The sequence below is a fragment of the Amblyomma mixtum genome, chromosome 2, assembly GCF_055824585.1.
Source record: "Amblyomma mixtum isolate Tamu chromosome 2, ASM5582458v1, whole genome shotgun sequence".
Lineage (NCBI taxonomy): Eukaryota > Metazoa > Arthropoda > Arachnida > Ixodida > Ixodidae > Amblyomma > Amblyomma mixtum.
In genome coordinates, this window is record NC_143013.1 from 300,984,167 (window position 1) to 301,003,365 (window position 19,199).

At 45.5% G+C, this 19,199-nt stretch overlaps 1 protein-coding gene across 1 annotated transcript; it reads left to right on the top strand.

Moving 5' to 3' along the window:
* Positions 1 to 188: 188 nt before the first annotated feature.
* On the top strand, positions 189 to 9,894 carry LOC149364684 (uncharacterized). Its single transcript, XM_089570165.1, has 6 exons — positions 189 to 336; positions 622 to 732; positions 1,734 to 1,925; positions 8,131 to 8,256; positions 9,295 to 9,438; positions 9,781 to 9,894. Exons 1-6 carry the CDS (start codon positions 189 to 191, stop codon positions 9,801 to 9,803), a joined length of 744 nt encoding a protein of 247 aa, XP_089426291.1. The 3' UTR covers positions 9,804 to 9,894.
* The last annotated feature ends 9,305 nt before the right edge of the window (positions 9,895 to 19,199 follow it).

Sequence of the window (19,199 nt, forward strand, 5' to 3'; positions counted from 1 at the left end):
CTAAACTATTGTTTCACAGGGCAAATTTCGATAGTTTGTCCGGGTTGCACTTATCGCCTATAGCAGAATGAGCACACGCAATGGGTGCAAGGCAGGGTGTTCAATGTGAGAGCGGTAAACTCCTGATCATTTCCAGGGCGTACCACGGCGCAGCGATGGTGGGCAAGTTTCTCTACGTGGTGGGCGGAATGCGGGGAAGCTCGTACCTGCGCTCCTGCGAACGCTTCGACACCAAGCTGTGTGTGTGGGATCCCTGTTCGGCCATGCACACGGCTCGCGGCTACGTAGCCGTCGCGTCCCTGGACAACTACGTCTATGCCATCGGGGGACGCGACGGTATGCGCTCGCGCTGTCGAGCTCTTTTTGCGTGAACTCTAATTGGTTAGGCTTTGCGAGGAACCGGCAGTGTTTATTCCATTCATTCGTGCACTAAGAACATGGTTGTGGCGACCAGCCTTGCCGTATACGGGAGCATTCGTGATTCCTGATGTCGATAAATCCTTCTTAATTCTGGTATTGCGCCAGTAGGCTTGACTATAGGGAATGCATGTTTAATGCAGTGTTTGTTCATTGTTTACATCGTCCTAAAGTGACGTTTGCATTTGGTGCTCCTTGATGCAGACACCGGTCGCACTGCCAGTGTGGAGCGGTACAACCCCGTCTCCAACCAGTGGACTACGGTGTGCTCGATGAGCAGGGCGCGCAGCGACGGTGCAGCCTGCGCATTTAGAGGTAGGTGTGAATGATAGACTCTATTGCTCGCACTTATTTACCTCGCGCGCACCCTAAAAAGCCTAGTTGGGAATTAACTCCATGCTTAAGTGATATATGATTCGTCCTTGTGCTTTTGCTCTTTTGCGTCCTCTCTAAGTGAAGGTGTGACTATAATAAAGCTGTGGAAGTTATTGCATGCCACGCATGGCTGTTGCTATTGTAGCTATGTGCATGAGATTGAGGATTTTCATTACTTCAGAGAATTTGTCAAAACAAAGCTAAGTGTTTGCCGCACGCTGCGTAGCAGGACACAATAGCTAAGGCCAATGACTTCTGTCCTTACCGTCGTAGCGGCTCTGATAAATCCCAATCCATGCTCCACACTTAGTTGTAACTAAAACTCGTCGTGAGATATTGCTACCACAAGCCATGACAGTCATAGCAAGCATCTGTCACGAACTGTGGGCGTGAAATTGCTTGCACATAGCTACATCTTGTTTCTGTAGACCACCACCGGATCCATTCTCTAACGTAATATAAGCTGCACAAGCCCTGAAGTTCATCTACTGCCGTATTCCTCTTGTCTCGCACGCCTTTCCCTCACCATCGATTGGAATGGTGTTATCGCTGTAAACAAAAAAAAAAGTGATTTTTGAGGAAGGTGAATGGCGCAGTAACTGTCTCACTGCTCTGTGGAGACCACAACCTGCGCCGTAAGGGAAGAGAGAAAGATGGGAGTGAACAAAGAAATAGACAAAGGTGCTATAGTGGAAGGAACACCTGGGTATCTTTAACGTGCACTGACATTGAACGGCACAAGGGTGCCTTTTGCGTTTCACCGCCATCAAAACGCGGCCGCCGCGGTCGGCTTAGAAACCGGGTACTCCGGGATCGTTGTAAACCCCAGATTCCACTGAGGCAAATGACTTCAAAGCATGCACATGTCTAAATCATTGCAAGCGCAAGTCTGAAGAGAAGCAGTCCAGTTGCTCATGCCGGTGTGTGAACGTTCGACGCAGGGAAGCTGTACGCCAGCGGCGGCTTCGACGGCCGCCTGATCCTGAGCAGCGTGGAGGTGTACACGCCTTCGTCCAACTCGTGGTGCCTGGTGCAGCAGATGCCGGGACCCCGCTGCAGCCACCAGATGGTGGCGATGGCGGGGCGCATCTACGTCGTCGGCGGATACAACGGCCGCTGCCGCCTCAGCACCAGTGAGGATAGAGAGCGAATGCATGCCCAGGCGTGTTCTTCCCTCTTGGGAAACCACGAGTGCTGTGCAAAGTCCCCCAAAACAGTCATCCTTTTATTGTTCGCCCATTCGTATTCAAGTCGTGTTCCTGCCATCGCTCTAGATGGGCGCGTCTGACGTCTTTTTTTTGTCGGTATGTTAGCGGATGTTGCTAGAACGGCACTATTTAGTGTATAATGCTCTGTAATTCGTAACATCTATATTATCTGAAAAACAGCCTAGAATAGTTGGCTAGTTTATAACACTCGCCTTTATGCCCGATAAAAGCGTTTGCTACGAGTTACCTTCCCTTTTTAATGCCTGCGAAACGAATAACTTCAATTTATTTATCTGTACCTTTATATGTGATCATACGCACCTCATTTTGAATGCTCCCTATATTCGCAATGTTTTATGTTATTGTCTGACTTCTTTTGTCATTGTAGATTGTTTACGTTAAGACATTATTAGTACCCTTTTTATATTAAAGTTTGACGCATTCTGTATCGCTTTCCGTGAATGTTTTTGAAGTGCCGCTGTGTTCTTCCTACCAAAATAAACTCGCCAGGGACTGCTGGCTGGGAAGGTTGTCTCGGAGAGGCTTGTTTTCCGTCACTCTCCCATCTCTAACCGTATGATCTCTATCTCTATTGGTGAGATGTCAAACTTGATAATTATACGAGGGCCATAATTCCACCATGAAGGTCCTTAATACTTCATACCCTCTGTATGCCCTTGGAAGGAATGGTCAGCATAAGTGCTTGTCGTTGGAAAGGTGCTAATGGTTTGCGAAGCAACACAGCTTTGCCAAATAAAAAACAAAGGCGTTCTGGGCAACGGGAACTTTGGAGTACCAAGGACCGATATTACTTTGCAGAGCTATGCAGACAAAAAAAAAAAAATCTACTCAACGGCCTCAAAACGCAGTGAGCATCATGAATAGATCCGTGTCTTGTATGCGTCTCAGGTTCCTCAACCTGCGAATTCTGTTTACCGGTAGTTTGATGGTCTGTCTTGGAGAAACGGTCGCTCTTGAGGAGTCATAGAAGCGGGAGATACTCTCCTCAGGAACGCCCACAGCAAGCTGGAAATTTTTAGTTAGTTCCGCAAAAATTGAAGGCCGGATATCTAATTCAAGTATATTGAAAAAAAAAACATCGTGTCCTTTCCCTCGGCACCAGTCACGTTGCATATGAGTCTCAGGCCGGCGGAAGAGTGCTGAATAGACTCCAATATACCAGGTGTCCCAGCTAAATGTAACCAAGCTTTTACAAAACACGGCGTGCCCTAGCCGTCTGAAACCAAATCAGGGTTGTTTAGAGTCGCGTGGCCTAGTCTGCAATATTTTTTTCGTTCTTCAAGGTTTACTAATTAGTTGAGCTTAATTAACTAACTTTTTAATTATTGACTTGAGGAACAAAGTGTCAATGGAAAAGTTGTAGATCGCTTTGAGAAACAGCTTACTGAGACATTTGCAGCAAAATAATATTTACGTAAAGTAGTTTTTTTACCGGCCTTTAACCAATAAAACAAGAGATGCTGACAAATCAAACATCATTGTCCAATTCAAATCTCGTTCAAAACGCGACAGCATACTTAGGAAAGGAAAAAAAGGCCCGACTGACCAATGAGGATATTGGGATCAGTAATGCCGCCCCAGTATATATAAATGAGCACCTCTGCCCGGCCCTAAAGAGACTCCTGGGTATGACTGTAAAGCGGAAGTATGAGCACAAATGGAAGTCGGTGTGGACTCTGAATGGAAAAATTTTTGCTAAGCAAACAATCTTCTGATGTTGTTCAGATCACTTGTGAGGCTGACCTTGTGAAAATCGAGTGAGTCCTAGACAGCTTTAACGCTTTAGTGCGTTATTGTTGCTTGTTAAATCGGTCAAGATGGATTGTCACAGCTTCGTCCTACCTGGGTGCATACGTCCCCAACCACCCTCTCTTCAAACAGTCTTGCACATCAATGCTCGTTCTGTACATGGGAAACAAGATGACATCACACATTTCTTAAGTCAATTTCCTTTTAAATATACCACCATAATGATCTCTGAGACCTGGTACTATGATGGCTGTGGCATGCTCCATCTTGATGGGTATGACAGATTCTTTAACAATCGCAAAGATAGACGAGGTGGTGGTGTTGCGCTCCATGTCCAAAGATGTAAAGATTGTGAATTACTGCCTGAATTTTGTGAAATTACCAATGATTATGAATGTTTGACTGTGAAGGCTGGGCTAGAGGTTATCACGGTCATGTATCGTCCACCGAAGGGAAACATGAAATCTTTTATGAAATATTTTGACCTCCTCCTAGAATATGTTCGAAGCAATAATTTTCAGCTAACATGCAGAGGTGACTTCAATATAAATACCCTCGATAATACTTCAACTGTCATTGATTTCACTATTCAACTTCAGTCGTTGGGATTCGTAAGTGTTATCAATACACCGACTCGTGTTACTGTGTCTACTTCATCTGCTTTAGATTTGTTTATAACAAACTCAGAAACTTCTGTTTTTAGTGCTGGTACTATAGCATCGGATGTTAGTGATCACTGTCCCATCTTTATGTTCTATGACTCATTACCAAAACCTAAAAAAACGTTCTGAACAAATAACCGTACAATATATGTCTCAGTGTGCTTTAGAGGCTTTCGAAATAGACATTAGCTTCCAAGACTGGTCTTCTGTGTATGACAAGTTAAATGTAAACGATGCATATATACAATTTCTCGAGATATTTTCCACAATCTATTCCAAACACTTTCCTATCAAAACTTTTACTCCATCAAAGAAGATAAGAAAGCCGTGGGTAACAACCGACCACTTAAAGACTATAAAGAAAAAAAATACACTTTTTCACACTTTTCTAACAACGCGAAATCCTGATGCTTTGAAAAATTTCAAAGTGGTCAGAAACAAGCTGAATTCTGAGCTTCGGCGGGCAAAAGTTGCTTACTTTGAAAATCTCTTTGCAAGTATTGGTAAACAACAGCCGGCCGCAGCCTGGAAAGTAATCAATAATGTTCTGGGTCGAGACAGGAAGGATTTATTACCTGATAAAATAACTCACCAAGACCAGGTAATTACCGGTCGAGGTCTTGCAGACTTTTTCAATAAGCACTTCATTGGAACTGCACTACAACACAAAAATTCCCAAATAAACGAAGATTTAAGTTGTTCATGCGCCGAAAGTATATTTCTTACACCAACAGATGAAGCAGAAGTTTATAGAACATTTATGTCACTAAAAAACAGCAAAGCCCTTGATATTGATAACCTCCAAATTAAGCCTATCAAGTATGTTATAGAATACCTAACACCAGTACTAACGTATATATTCAATCTTTCTCTTGAATCCGGGGAATTTTCAAATGCGATGAAAAAGTCCCGGGTGTCTGTTGTATACAAAGGAGGGGATAAAAACGTGCCAAAAAATTACCGCCCAATATCTATAATACCTACATTTGGAAAAGGATTTGAAAAGATATTATATGACCGCTTTAACAAATTCTTTGAAAAGTTCCACCTAATTTCTAATGCACAGTTTGGCTTCAGAAAAGGACGCTCTACTGAATTTGCATTATTAGAACTTAAGGAATACATAGTGAAAAATTTTGAAAAGAAACTAATAACTGTCAGCCTTTTCATCGACTTCAGTAAAGCTTTCGATTCTCTGGACCATGATATTCTAACTCATAAGCTTTCAGCTTACGGTATCAGGGGTAAGCCTCTATTCTTATTACAGTCCTACTTAGCAAACAGGCAGCAATGCGTATATCTTGCCAACCATCAATCGTCCTTTTTACCAATCATCAGAGGTGTACCGCAGGGTAGCGTGCTGGGCCCTTTATTATTCAATGTGTATATCAACAGTATTGTAAACATTGATAAGACCTTAAAATTCATTATATATGCTGATGATTGCACAGTACTATTCTCTGGTGTAGATGTAACTAAACTAATGATCAAATGTAACCAATTGCTTGATACCCTTCAGAAGTGGTGTGGTGCTAATATACTCAAAATCAATCCTACAAAATCAAAAGTGATGGTATTTCGACCAAAAAACAAGGCTATCAAGTTTGAAGGTGTAATTATTTGTGCTGGTGAGAAAATTGAAATCGTTCATGAACACACCATACTTGGGGTAACATTTTCTTCTAACCTTACTTGGGATTCACACGTTCAGAAGTTAACTAATAGTCTCTCGTCAGTGACAGGCGCAATCTGCGGCTGCCGCACTTTTCTTCCTTGTAAAATAAAACTTCAGATATATAATGCGCTATTTGCCTCACGCATCAATTACTGTTCCTTAGTTTGGCTCACAACTACTAAAACAAACATAGAGAAAATTTCACTGCTCCAAAAGAAAGCCATTCGTCATATTGCGAATCTTGATTACTTAGGTCATACTCGACAAGCTCTCCAGGCGCATAATGTTGTAAGGATTCAAAATATGTACGAATTGCGAATTATGTTGTCATACTATTTCCCTTCCAGCTTCAGATCAATGGTAGAAGGTACCACACTGCTAAAAGAAAATAGCCATCCAGTAAACACACGCCACACAGACAAATGGCTAATACCCTTCTTTCGAACAGCCTACAGGCTACAGACACTAGAATACAATCTTCCCACAATTCTCAACAAATACAAAGACACGAATAAATCTACCAAAGCTGCACTACGTCATTATTTTGTAATGATGTAACCTGATGTTCTTTCTCTTAGCTGAAAATTTCTCTCCAATTTTCCTCAGTTTGTTTAACAAATTTCTCGTTTAAAGCGTTAATAAAGTGTGTAAGATTTGCTGTCATTTATTGAGTTGATTGTATGCATATTTCCTTGCAGTTAGTGTTATTTGCCAAATTGATATTTTTCGTGTCCTCTTAATATAACTATATGTTCACTGCCTTTATTTGAATCCATGATACTCTTTTGTTTCCTTGTTGTAACAACTATTTGCTTCTCTATGTATATGAATATTCTTTTAATGTGTGCTGTTTATGCCTTGTAACGGCTGGCTGGGGCCTCGTCAAGCTGTTTACGCACAGCTTTTAGCCCAGTCAGCCGACCAGAACCTTCTGGAAAAATAAATTGAAATTGAAATTACCCGCACAATAAAAGAAAGCTTCCACATGACAACGGTGCCACTTCAACGTCCCAAGACGCGCCTTAAAAAATAAAATCCATTTTTTTCTGAAGTCCTCTCCTCGATGAGACTTTGGGAGCACATTGGGGCAGAGAAGCGAGCTAGCAGCTGGTCACGTGACAACTTTCTTTTAAGGCCAATAAATGAAGCTGCGTAAATCGTAACTTGACGGAAACAGCCCTACTAGCGGTTTTTCGAGGTGATCTAAAACTTTTGCGTTTACACTTTCTTCCTTAAGTCAATAATTAAAAAGTTAGCTAATTAAACCTAACTAATTAATTAGCTTTGAAGAGCGAAAAAAATACTCAAATCTAGGCCACGCGACTATGAACAACCCTGAGTTGGTTTCACTGGACTAGGGCACTTTGCCTTTTTCAAAAGTTTGGTTACATTTAGCTGGAACACCCGGTATATAGCTCATAAAACAAATTACAAGTGAACACCGAATTTCGTTTAACTGAAATCCTGGAACACAGGAGAAACGTTCTTTTTATACGTCCGTATATTGCTGGCGAAGAAAAAGTAAACGCGACACACTAATGCGAATATATTACGTTTAATGTTCGGCGTCGTGCTAGGAACCAATCCGAGAAAATTGGAGAGGAGGGCTGAAATGGCCGTAGTTCTGCGCTTATACCTTGCTTAGAGCGTACCACTATAAGGTTTCGTAACTTTGTTGAGAGTGCAGCAGCCCTCTTAGATTGCATTAACGCCTGTTGCATAGGGCCAGTACATGGTTGCATCTCCCTTAAGCCACTGTTAATTTTTTTCAACTACGCATCAAAAGTCGAAGTAGATGCCTATCCGTTGGTGATTGTTTGTGTCAATTTGAGGTCTCTCCGAATGACGCAAGTCTCAAAGGGAGGAGAATTGTTTTGCGCACATTGCTTTCGCCAGCCAATGAATAAATTTATTTTACTCTTTCTTCGTCGCCTATGGGCTGTCGGTCGGCACAAGGCAATAGCAATGCGTTTTCACCCCGTAGCCTAAACTTGTGGTTTGCCGACTTGCACGCCCTGCGCAGTGATCGCCAGCGAGAAGGACAGAGCCCCGTCCTCCTGGCAGACCATGGCGCCCCTGCGCGTGGGCCGCAGCACTTTCGCTGTGGCACAGCTGTACGGCGACCTTTACGTCATCGGCGGATTCAATGGTGCACACCTCTCTCTCTCTCCGCGTCTCCTCAGCTTCTTTTTACGAGCAGAGGAACAGCTTGAATCTGCGTTTGACCATTTACAATACTGCGCTTTCCAGTTCTAGTGGCTTGGCAAATGTGGTTTCTGCAGAGGGCAACAGCTCAATGTGGAGGAATCCAATCTTTTCACGCAATAAAACGTTTTGTTTTCCAACCAATCACTCATCAATCGATCAATCAACCAATCACTCAGTCAGTCAATGAACTAATCAGTCACAGAATTAATCGGCAGTTAATTACGGCGCTTTGCTGCTGGACTCTGCAATGCATAGGCGCGAGGCTTCGTTATATATTTAAGAAACCCAAGGACTGCTTAACACAGATTTCGACGCCATATAGCTGCTACTTGAGCCCCTACGTTTATTTCTGAGGTCAGAATCGTCACTAAGGGTAAATATTGGCGAATAAAAAGGATGGGGGTAACAAAAAGAACTAGAGTAAGAAATGGTGACCATAATCTTGATTTCAGAGGCACTAAATTCGCACAAAAATGCAGCTGAGAAAGTTTTCTTCGTGGAAAGTGCACAAAAGCAGGCGCTAAGCGCACGAGAGACGTCGAAAGATTACTTTTTTGTCTTTTGTCGGTGGGAACCTCTATTATCCAGAAGTCTTGGCATGCAGTTCAAAAAGTTCTCTTCATATATCTTTTTTGACAACAACATATATTTCCGGCTCTCAGGTTTACTAAAGCTTGGCTGTTCGACTTGGAGTTATAGTAAATAAAGCAACAGATTCAACTTTCTGCCTAAATTAACGGTCATGGAGCCGTAGTTCTTGACCTATTGAGCTGGCAAGAGAAACGTGACCGCCAAGCATGCGTGATTGCTTTAAAAAACAGAGCTGAACGCAGTCATAATTCAGCATCAATACTTCCCCCCCTTAATGTTCTACTTCATGGACATAAAAAAAAAACAAATAACGCACTGACCAGTAAACCTTTCTACATTTGAAGACTCTCGACAATGTGTTCTGATCTCCACTTTTTACTAAACGCAGGAAGAACGACGACGGCCAAAGTTGAACGCTACTCGCCCGCGACAAATACCTGGCGGTCCGCCGTTCCGCTGAACGAGCCGGTCAGTGCCATGGCCGCCTGTTACGTGAAGGGTATCGCACCCGCCAGGCGACTGGCCACTCGTGGTGAGTGTTGTTTTATAGGCAAGAATACAGGGCTTTGTCATACAAAATTAATGATGAGAGATCGAGAGTTCAGCTCAGCTTGCGCGAGCGGCGCTTAAATTTGAGGGTAACCTCGGTTATAACCTGCATGCATACTTGACCTGCCTTGCCGTCGAGTTTTGTCTACCATGTGCCACAGAATAGTTTTCCGCTTTATTGGAAAGCATATCTGCTGCACAGCAATTTCGATGCATTTCAGTGAAACTAATTAGTACGACCTGAAAGCTGATATTTCACGTTTGCGTGCACGTTGTTGAGAAAACTCTGCGGTACTTACTAGTTGTTTCTTTATTTTGCTCGCAGGAGCGCTCGGGCTCTCTGCGTGAAGTATGAAGGATTGGCGCTTACACGTCCGCGCACAATCGTCATGAAACTGGCGAGCCCAGAGAGCTCAGGAGTTTATTGCCACGAGATCAAAATGCCACGACCCGTTCAAGAGCCACGAGGCATATCGACAAAATTTAAGCCACGTCAATCGTGCTGCGAGCTTACCGCAAAATATCGAATCGCTCCGCAGGTCCTGTGCGAATAAATGAAGCACTCCTACCAAGGAAGAGGTAAGGTGTTTGCGCATCTGTGGCAGTGTCATTCGGCGAGAGTTGATTGCGGTGGTGGTCGACCGTAACATGCGCATCGTCATCGCAAGGCCTGTCCAACTCTGCAGTCTGGTTGTCGGCGAAGTCCCCGACCTGAAGGAAGGCCCATTTGCTTGGCTGGAATGAAGCGGATTCAACTGTTGAAATGTGAGGTGGTCTGCGAGTAGTTAGTCACACACGTAATGCTACGCACTGGATCAACAGGCAGCCAGCCATGAACAACAAAATATGGTCCGAGAGTATTCGCTGTTTTTCTCGGAACACCAGAAAAACCCACTTCCCTCATTATTGCACAGGCGCCCACTGTTAGCGGAAACAGGCTTCGTGCTCTTGATTGTGAAGACCGCGAAATGTCTGTTGTTCTAACACGTAAATATCATGGAGGAGCTATTACTGTCTGCAATCAGCTGCAACTCTGACACGGCAGCAGCGGCACTGTGACCTGAGGCCATAAATGTGAGTGGTTCCAGCTTGCAGCAATGCGAAACCATACTTCTGCTTGTAATGCAGCCCTAGATTTGGACATCAAAGGTGTGAAGAGCGTGTAAACGTGTTTATTTCCCTGTGGTGAACATATCAAACCATTGGATCTTTTAGGCCAAGCAGGCCGCCGCTTTAGCTCACTCATGTTGGATACCCACGACACACACCGAAACATTTCTTGGCGTTGACATCTTTAAACTAACCATTAGCTGGCCCAAAAACGACTCAGCGAAGTTGAAAGCAGCATAGGGCCTTTGACAAGGACTGCTAACACGGGTAACAAATTTAGTGGTTTCTCGAAGAATCGTAGCATTTGAGAACAGGAAAACCTCCCGTGAGAAGAAAATGCATCTGGACTGTTAACACGAACGGTGCTGACTGCGAGAGTGCCTGCCAATTTCTGTGCTCAAAACATTGCTTCCGCATAAAAGTTGCCGTAGATTCTTCCATGCGCTTTGTTTTAAAACAAAACGCATGGCAGTTCGGCCAATTCGTCATGTGCTACGCCCAGATTCTTCGAGGACAGATCTAAACTGTAGCTGCCAGGCAAGCTGTGAAGGAATGCTATCCCGAGGTTCTACCTTCTCAACATGGTTAATGCTCGTGCATGTAAAAACAACTAAGAATCAGGCCCGACAGCTTAAATGCGCCAATGCCAAGTCTGCAAAGCAAGCTTTATCTACCCACGCTTTCCTTCGACCGTACGTGGCAGGCACTCATTTCTTTCATCCTGCTTTTGGTTCTCATTTTATTCCTCGCGGCTTGGTTCAGGCTTCTAACCGTCTGGTGTGAGTCAGTACTCGGGCCTTCAGTTATCACAACGCAACCTAACTTAAACAATCTAGGTGGTCTCTCTTTGCAGCTATAATGCTCTCCTAGACGAAGCGAGGGTAGCGGAGTTTCAATACTCGGGCCTTCTTGCGCAGGTCTCCGCCGCTACACTAGGACGACGCTCTCACGCTGCTGGAAAAGGTGCTGCAGTAACGAAAACAAAACTGAAAAAAAATGTATAGGTTGGCGAATGCAACCGGGAGAAAAGTCTGCGTTTCACCTTCACGGTTCTCATAGAGAGGGCACTGCCTGCAATAACGGGCGTAGTACCTGTGCTGAGCAACCATTCCCTTCACTGTGCTCTTTTCTTTAGTTCTGGCTCTCTGTGCCTATCCTAAAAGGAGACAGTCTTACGCAACTTTGTAATTTTTTAAGAAAAATAATACTGCAGCAATACACCCTCTAAAAGGCTGAGAAAGACAATAGCTATGCACCATCTTGCGCCTCTACAAGTTTTGTTGTTTTTGTAATAGGAAAAATTGCTATTTTGAAGTTGGAATTCATGGTAGAGGGACAGCCAGAAATCGGTAGGCACTCTCAACGCTTTTTCACTTCTTCATACTTCCGGTGCTCATATTTACACTGCTTTTCTATGATGTTCAGTAGTCTTGTCGTCTGCTGCAATTTCCGCAGCTCCTAATGATAAGAGACTGCGTTGCCAGGACTCTAGAATACTTAGAGCCCTTTTGGGAAAGCTCGAGTTTCACGCTAAAAAGATTAAACTGCGACGCTATAAACTGGGTGCCATGATGGATGACGTCCTAGAAGCGCTGTAGGCTGTGTGCCAACTCACAGTTACGGACATGCATTAGTCTGCCTCGAGAACATCTGTAGGTACGCTGGAACTCTTAACGCGCTACATCAGTTCAAAGTAATAAAGTTTTATCTTCAGATGACAGTACTATTCAAGGAGATTCGTCTATTAAAATGAAAACTTTCAGTATTGAGAGCGCTTGCTGTTGTTTGCTTTTTCAGTATTGTCAACAGCGCGGCTCGATCGAAACCGTGGAACATATCCGTGCGTGCGTACGTACTATGAATATTGCATGGAGAAGCTCTCCCCAGTGCCTCTAACAATGGACAGTGTTTTAGGTTCCTTAGCGTGCCGTAGGCAACAGAGACATGCAATTAATTGTTTATTTGCATGTTTAAAAGACATTGGACATATTGACAAGCTCTAATTTCACCTTGCATGTTATCCTGATGCATTCTTCACGCAGTGAACTTCGTAAGCTCATATGTCGGACTATGCACTTCATCATTTCATATGTGACATCAATACTCGCCGGTCAACCGTAGTATGCATTTAATGGCCGCATGTTATCTTTTTCCCTTTTTTATTTCACCTTTTCCGCACCGCTTCCCCTTCCGCCTTTACCTCCCAAATTTCCTTCCCTACACAAAGTAGCATGCCAGCGATATTTAGACGCCGGCTAAATTTTCTGCTTTGTCACTAAAGGGCTTCTCTGTTTCTCTCTCTAATGCATGACGATGGGCGTCGAGAGAGGCGCGATGCCGAACCCATCGTATGGAGGCAGAATTGCTGCAACTCACACAAAAATAATTCCAATACCCACTACAACCATATTACTCTTTTTTACTCGTATGTTTTCATGCCCACACTGTTCTCATCTTAAGCCCAACAACCGTACCCATCATATATATTCACCCGGATGGAATAGCCATGACCGTTGCTCTTTACTGCGCTGTTAAAGGTTGTTCCCGTCTAGTTTTCAGTGCTAAGCTAATGGCTCATGACACACGGGCTGCCAGGGCGAAAATTCAGAGAGAAAATGTGTTAAGGCCACGACTATGCGCTTCAGCCATCGCATTTTTTTTTTTGAAGTGATAGCTTCAATCCGCTAGGTAAAGCCGGGTATCGGCGTGTGTGCAACATCACGAGCATGACTGGCAGGTGTTCCCCAGAGAGCAACCTATAGGAGGCAGGTGGGCCCCCTAGGTCACGTGACCTTGCTGCGTCATCACAACCTGCCCACCGGATAGCGAGCGAACTGCCCACCGTGATAGTCGACCATGAAATTAATGAATGGTCGCTCGGGAAGAGCAACATTGGCCACACACCGTACACCGCTATAAGCGCCTGCCATGCCAGGGCAGTGGTACATCGCTTAACCGCTGCACCACTGCGCTAGGAAGAGTATGAGGACTTTCAGGGATCTATGAATCTATAATATAGAGAATGACGTTCTGCATGTATGGGAATTACCCTGATACGCTATCGCGTCATGCCCTTAGTGCGGAGCTTGAGTGTCCCCTTCTTTTTCTTGAACGAACACTAACAACCGCAGTGTTCCTCTTTAATATTATAGTTGTTGTGGGGCTTATACTTGCACTAAGTGCCCACAGCCTTTTCAAGACAGCGCTTTTCCCAGTAAATTGGGTTCTTAGTAATTTGGAGCCCTTCACCACAACCACAACACTCACCTTCTATTAAATATGCTGGTTTGGGATGCCAACCAGTCATTTAGATGTAGTAAAGTGTTGTAGAGGCTAGTTGGTCGTGCATACGGAGATTGGGGAGCGCTATAGGTTCTAGACAAGGGAACAACACACACAAAAGAACAACACTAGACACGAGTTGCGCCCGTGTATTGTGTTGTTCCCTTGTGTGTGTTGTTCCCTTGTCTAGAACATAGAGCTGCCCCGTTTCAGTAGTAAAGTGGACCGCCGATTTGTTCTGTGAGGATATTGAGCCATCCGCTAAAAGAGTAATTGCCCTGAAAGCGCTCAAAACTGCGAAAAAAAAAAAGAAATCAGTGCAGAAACATGCGGCACTTTCCATTGTTTGTTCTATGAGCCAAAGTGCGAATTGGAAGCCGAGGTAGTCCTCAGAGCAAAGCCAGGTTAGGGTGAAAGTCTGTTATCCTAGACGCACTGAATGAACGTCGAAGTAAAAGAGGTATAAACCAAGCAAAAGCAACAGCGTAATGCAAACACACCACCTAACTACAGATAAAAAAAGTCCCAAAATCTCGGCGCGGCAAAGAAAAAGCAAGGGATTTCCGCTAACGAAATTGAGATGCTCTGCGGGGAACCACTGTGAGCTCCGTTCGATGCAAAGGAAAGACTAAGGGGACGAGTGGAGCCCTTCCGGTCTGAGGTCGAGGGAAACGAGCACCAAAGTGGGCGTAGGTACAGCCTTACTCGGATTTAATTCATTTCAGATATTTGGTTCTATTTCAAAGTTAGATTGCCAAGGCATAATAAGTGTTGAAAACCCACCATATCAGGTACTTGTTTGAAGGGCTCCACGAATAAGTTCCGTGATGTGCTGCGCTGATACATTATATTATTAAGGACAACGACGCGGAACCACTCATGTGAAATCTATGACGGCACCGTCTCAGACACCTTCTGCGAACAAAGATAAGCCCTACGTAAAATTCCAAGGTTGCTAAATTAGCTGTTACTCACCTTCCCGTCAAGTCTCTTTCTTTCTAATTACTGCATTAATATGCGGGTAGGGTCCTTCTGCGTAAACATATTGCTCATCAGAAAACCACTGATCTCAAAAAAGATAGCTATATCAGCAACGATGATTCTCAATTTTTTTACAAGGTTATGCGATCCATGTCAAAGACCCAAGATCAGGTGCCGAGACAGATTTACGATCGAAACAACGCTTGATTTGTGGAATGCTTTCAGCTGACCTGTGGAAGAGAGTATTAACCCCGTAATTTTTAATGGAGGCAACTGAAATTGGGTTTCCAAATGATACCAAAATATTTGCAAAAACACTGAGATCAGCTGTTTTCATGACATTCAGGACGGCTTTGTTGGGGTTCACTGACAGGAATGTATTGTGGAGACAAGGAAGATTCGTAGTTTTATGTAGTGTACTTCCAATCTAAGAAGGACGCAGGGACGTATTTTACATAGCGAATGAAATTCAGAAGAAGAAATATCGCAGCTGAAATTGTGGTTTTCTCCTTTCCTTCTGCAGTTTCACGATGGAAGTGGCATTTGAAGTCTAGACACAAAACATCGGCATGCCGGAGAAATAATTATCCTTTGCTTATTAAGAAAGAGACCGAATCTATCCGCAGGGTGGTACATTATGGCAAGGGAGGTTAATTAAATACAACCAGTGCTTTATGTCTGAAGGTTATTTAAACCCATCTGAATAACAAAGTTATCGCCTCACCGAGTTCCGGCACTGTAGTCAGGAGGTATATCTTAACATCATCACAAACATACCTTTTATTCACCATTAAGAATATCTAGATTTTTTGAGCGAATATAGCATGCCTCATGCTGGTTGATCTTTAAGATATCTTGTAGTATCTTGAGTCACGTTTAACTACCATTCTTCAACAGCAAAGTATTCAAAAATGCGTCCGCTAGGTACACTTCACCTCAAAGGTTGTTCTTTCTAAAGGTTCGCGTTTTCTAACAAGGGCCCCTCATTGGTTCTGGAAAAGCAGAGAACACAGGAAAAGAGAACACAGGCTTTGAACGGTTGACTTTTTAGACCAAACACTATGATCTACGAACGGGTCTTCTTACACTTTCGTTACCAAATTAAGATAGAAAAATACGAGAGGATAAAAAAAAAAAAGGCATGCGCACGCACTCATGCGGTTGTTCGGAAACTTAGGAGTGCCAACCACTTTACTCTTGAATAGAGACTGCTGCTGGGGATGAGCTCGTGCTTACCATTATTTAACCGTTGCTCTTGAAGCTTTCATTCTGTTTTGAAAGGTTTTTGTCTCTTCAGGCGGGCACCGCGATATCTTCCTCAGTGCAAAAAGAATTATTGGAATCGGACCATGCAAACGGAAGTTGTTCCACTTAGAAAATTCAAACAGTAAATTATGAATAGAAAATAAAAAAAATTACTACAGACAGCACAAAGACATGAAGACAAATGAAGCGAACTTTCATCGCAAGCGAAGCCTCCTCTACGCTCCTCCTGGGCGCTTCGGATGATTCTTCTCGGTGTTTTTGCCCAAGCCTAGCAATTTCGAGGCTGTCGCTGAACAACATTCGCCTCGTGCTATCGCACCTCCTTTCCTCTGCCCGTGTTGAATTTCATGCGCCGTTGCTGATGATTAAGCATGATTACGCCTAAGGCGAACATACAGCAAAAAGATGGCGTGCAAACCTGTGTTTATTCAGCGTCCTTTCTTCTGCGTTCCTTTTTTCCCCCTCGCCTTTCTCTCGAGTGCATGCCATCGTAGCATTTTAGATACACGCGTGCATGGTTTGCAAAACCGCCTGTGCACGTGATATGCCTGAGTGTAGCTCTCCTGGTTCTTGCCTTCCAAAATAATGGCTGCTCTGTGGGCGCAAAAGGAGGGAACCCTGCTTCATTAATTTTGTTGCTATGGGAAAAGGAGAAGCTATGGGAAAAGGGTTGCATCTCAGCGTTCTTGCCGAACAGCCTTTATTAATTCTTCCGAGGGGCTGCTGTGGATGGAAAAAGCGTTTCATGGAGTAGCATATTTCTGTGGATCTAATAATCCGCACGTCTTCAGCCTGTGCGCCTGCTTTCTGAAGGGCTCAGCTAGCCTCCTGTTTACGGCAGCTCTGAAAATTGACAACACAGGTGTAGGGTTACTTCCATTTTTTTTTATTCCACACAGAAGAATACACTTACCAGCGACATGCAACACGGATTCACTGCCGTGTTACCACACGCGTTCACACATAGGGCCCCGGACGATTACATGAACGCATACGATAATCTAACTAGGTGATAATGGGACTCGGGACACTCCATAAGACACTTTTGTCGTCGTTTACTTTCGTGCGAGTTTAGACGTATGTCTCTACGCCTGCAAGAACTTGTTAGCAAATAAAAGAACAAAAATGTAGGACGTTTGAGCTTCCCCTTTAAGAGTAGAACGCGGTAGCTTAATCAGTCTCATAAAAGAACAAAAATGTAGGACGTTTGAGCTTCCCCTTTAAGAGTAGAACGCGGTAGCTTAATCAGTCTCGTTCGGAAGGAGGAACGCGGGCGTTTGCATGTGGACGGACGCACTCCACATCGGCTCCGTGTCTTTTCGAAGATTCCGACCGAATTTTCACGTGGGCCACCGAAACTTTTCGGCTACATCGACGGATAACGTCACCTGGACCACGGCGACACCACTCTTGAGCCGGTAGGCCCATTTTTTGGACTTTTATCGGACTTTTGAGTGGCCACCTGCGGCCGGGAGCGCTGAGCCTAGCGTAGGCCTAGCGCGCTCCCGGGGCGGCCCCGTGCGGTGCTTGCGTGTCTAGACATCGGCCAGCATGGAACCCCGGGACGCTGACGACCCTATCATGAATGAACCTACCCGGACCTCGGCCCAAGGTTCGGCGAATATTGAAGGTACGGACGAATCTCCTGCCGCGTCGCCGGTCAATGCGAGCCCCGGACTCGGGGACGCAGTGACCGAGGCCATGGAGACCTCGCCACCGCAGCGGGACGACGGGGCCGACATCGACCCACTGCAAGACGAAGACATGGATCGTTGGGAGCTTGTTTCTTACAAACGGCGCCTAAAAAGGAAAGGCTCGAAGAAAGGCTCGAAGGGGCCAGGCGATCCCCGGGAAGAAGCAAACAAGATAGCGCCGACAGCCGCAGCTGGCGGAGCAGAGACGCAAGCGAGTGGCGTGCCGCGCTTTACATTAAAACCACATCTGGCGGGAGCGCAGCGGCAGATAAGGCCACGTCCGCCGCCGCTACCGAAGGATGATATCAAGATCATTTATCGCCCCAAGGGAGGCCTAAAAATCAGCGAAATCCGTGTCGACCAGGCAACGCAAGCCCTCGTCGCGGCCAGCGGAGGAAAGATCAAGGAAGAAGACTTCATCATGAGACTCCGGCCCGGATCGAACATCATGATTGCGAGCACGCCCGACCTGGACATCGGCGACGTGCTCAGGAAGATCGAAAAGCTCACGATCAATGACCAGACCTATGCGACCAACACCTATCCAGCCCTACCGGACGACCTGAAGCGTGCGGTAATCCACGGCGTCATGCCGGGGCAATCACCGGCCCTACTGAAATCGAGGCTGCGGCTTCGATCCCAAGGAGTGAAGATCCTGGAAGCGAGAATGCTGGGCAAGTCGGAAACGGCGCTCATCACGTTCGACGGCCCGTATATCCCGCACTGGGTCATCTACCGCTCCGGAGAATTCAAGACCTACCCATATCGTCCTACGAGGCAGATCTGCTACGTGTGCGGTGAGCAAGGCCATCGTTCGGACGTCTGTCCAACGCCGAACACCAAGCTCTGCAGGACGTGCGGCACACACGACCCACCAGAAGGCCACCCGTGCAAGGCCAAATGCATGGTGTGCGAAGGCGACCACGTCACCAAGGAGTGCCGTCGACGCCTCAAAACTACTGACGAGCTCCGGGGCAGCACGACCGGCGGCCGGCAGTCCCGGAAACAACAATGGCAGCAGCAGCAGCAGCAACAGCCGCAGCAGCAGCAGCAGCAGCAGCAGCACCAGCAGCAGCAGCAGCAACAACTGCCGCAGCAGCAACAACCGCAGCAGCAGCAGCAGCGGAACCCGCACCTGAGTCGAGAGCGCCGACCCAGGTGGCTTAGCTCGGAGCGGGACCATGGCCGCTCCTCGAGCCGAGGCCGTAGCACCGTGGGAGATCGCAGCCAGAGCCGATCCAGAGATGACTCTTTCCCGCCGCTCAACCGGTCAACGGCCAAGCCGAAGCAGCAGCAGCAGCAGCCGCCGCAGAAACAACAGAAGAAGGGCGGCGTCAAGGTGAGCTGGGGAGCGGGCTCTCCAAACCCACTGATTCCGCACTCGGATCAAGATAATATTACGCGTAACTCG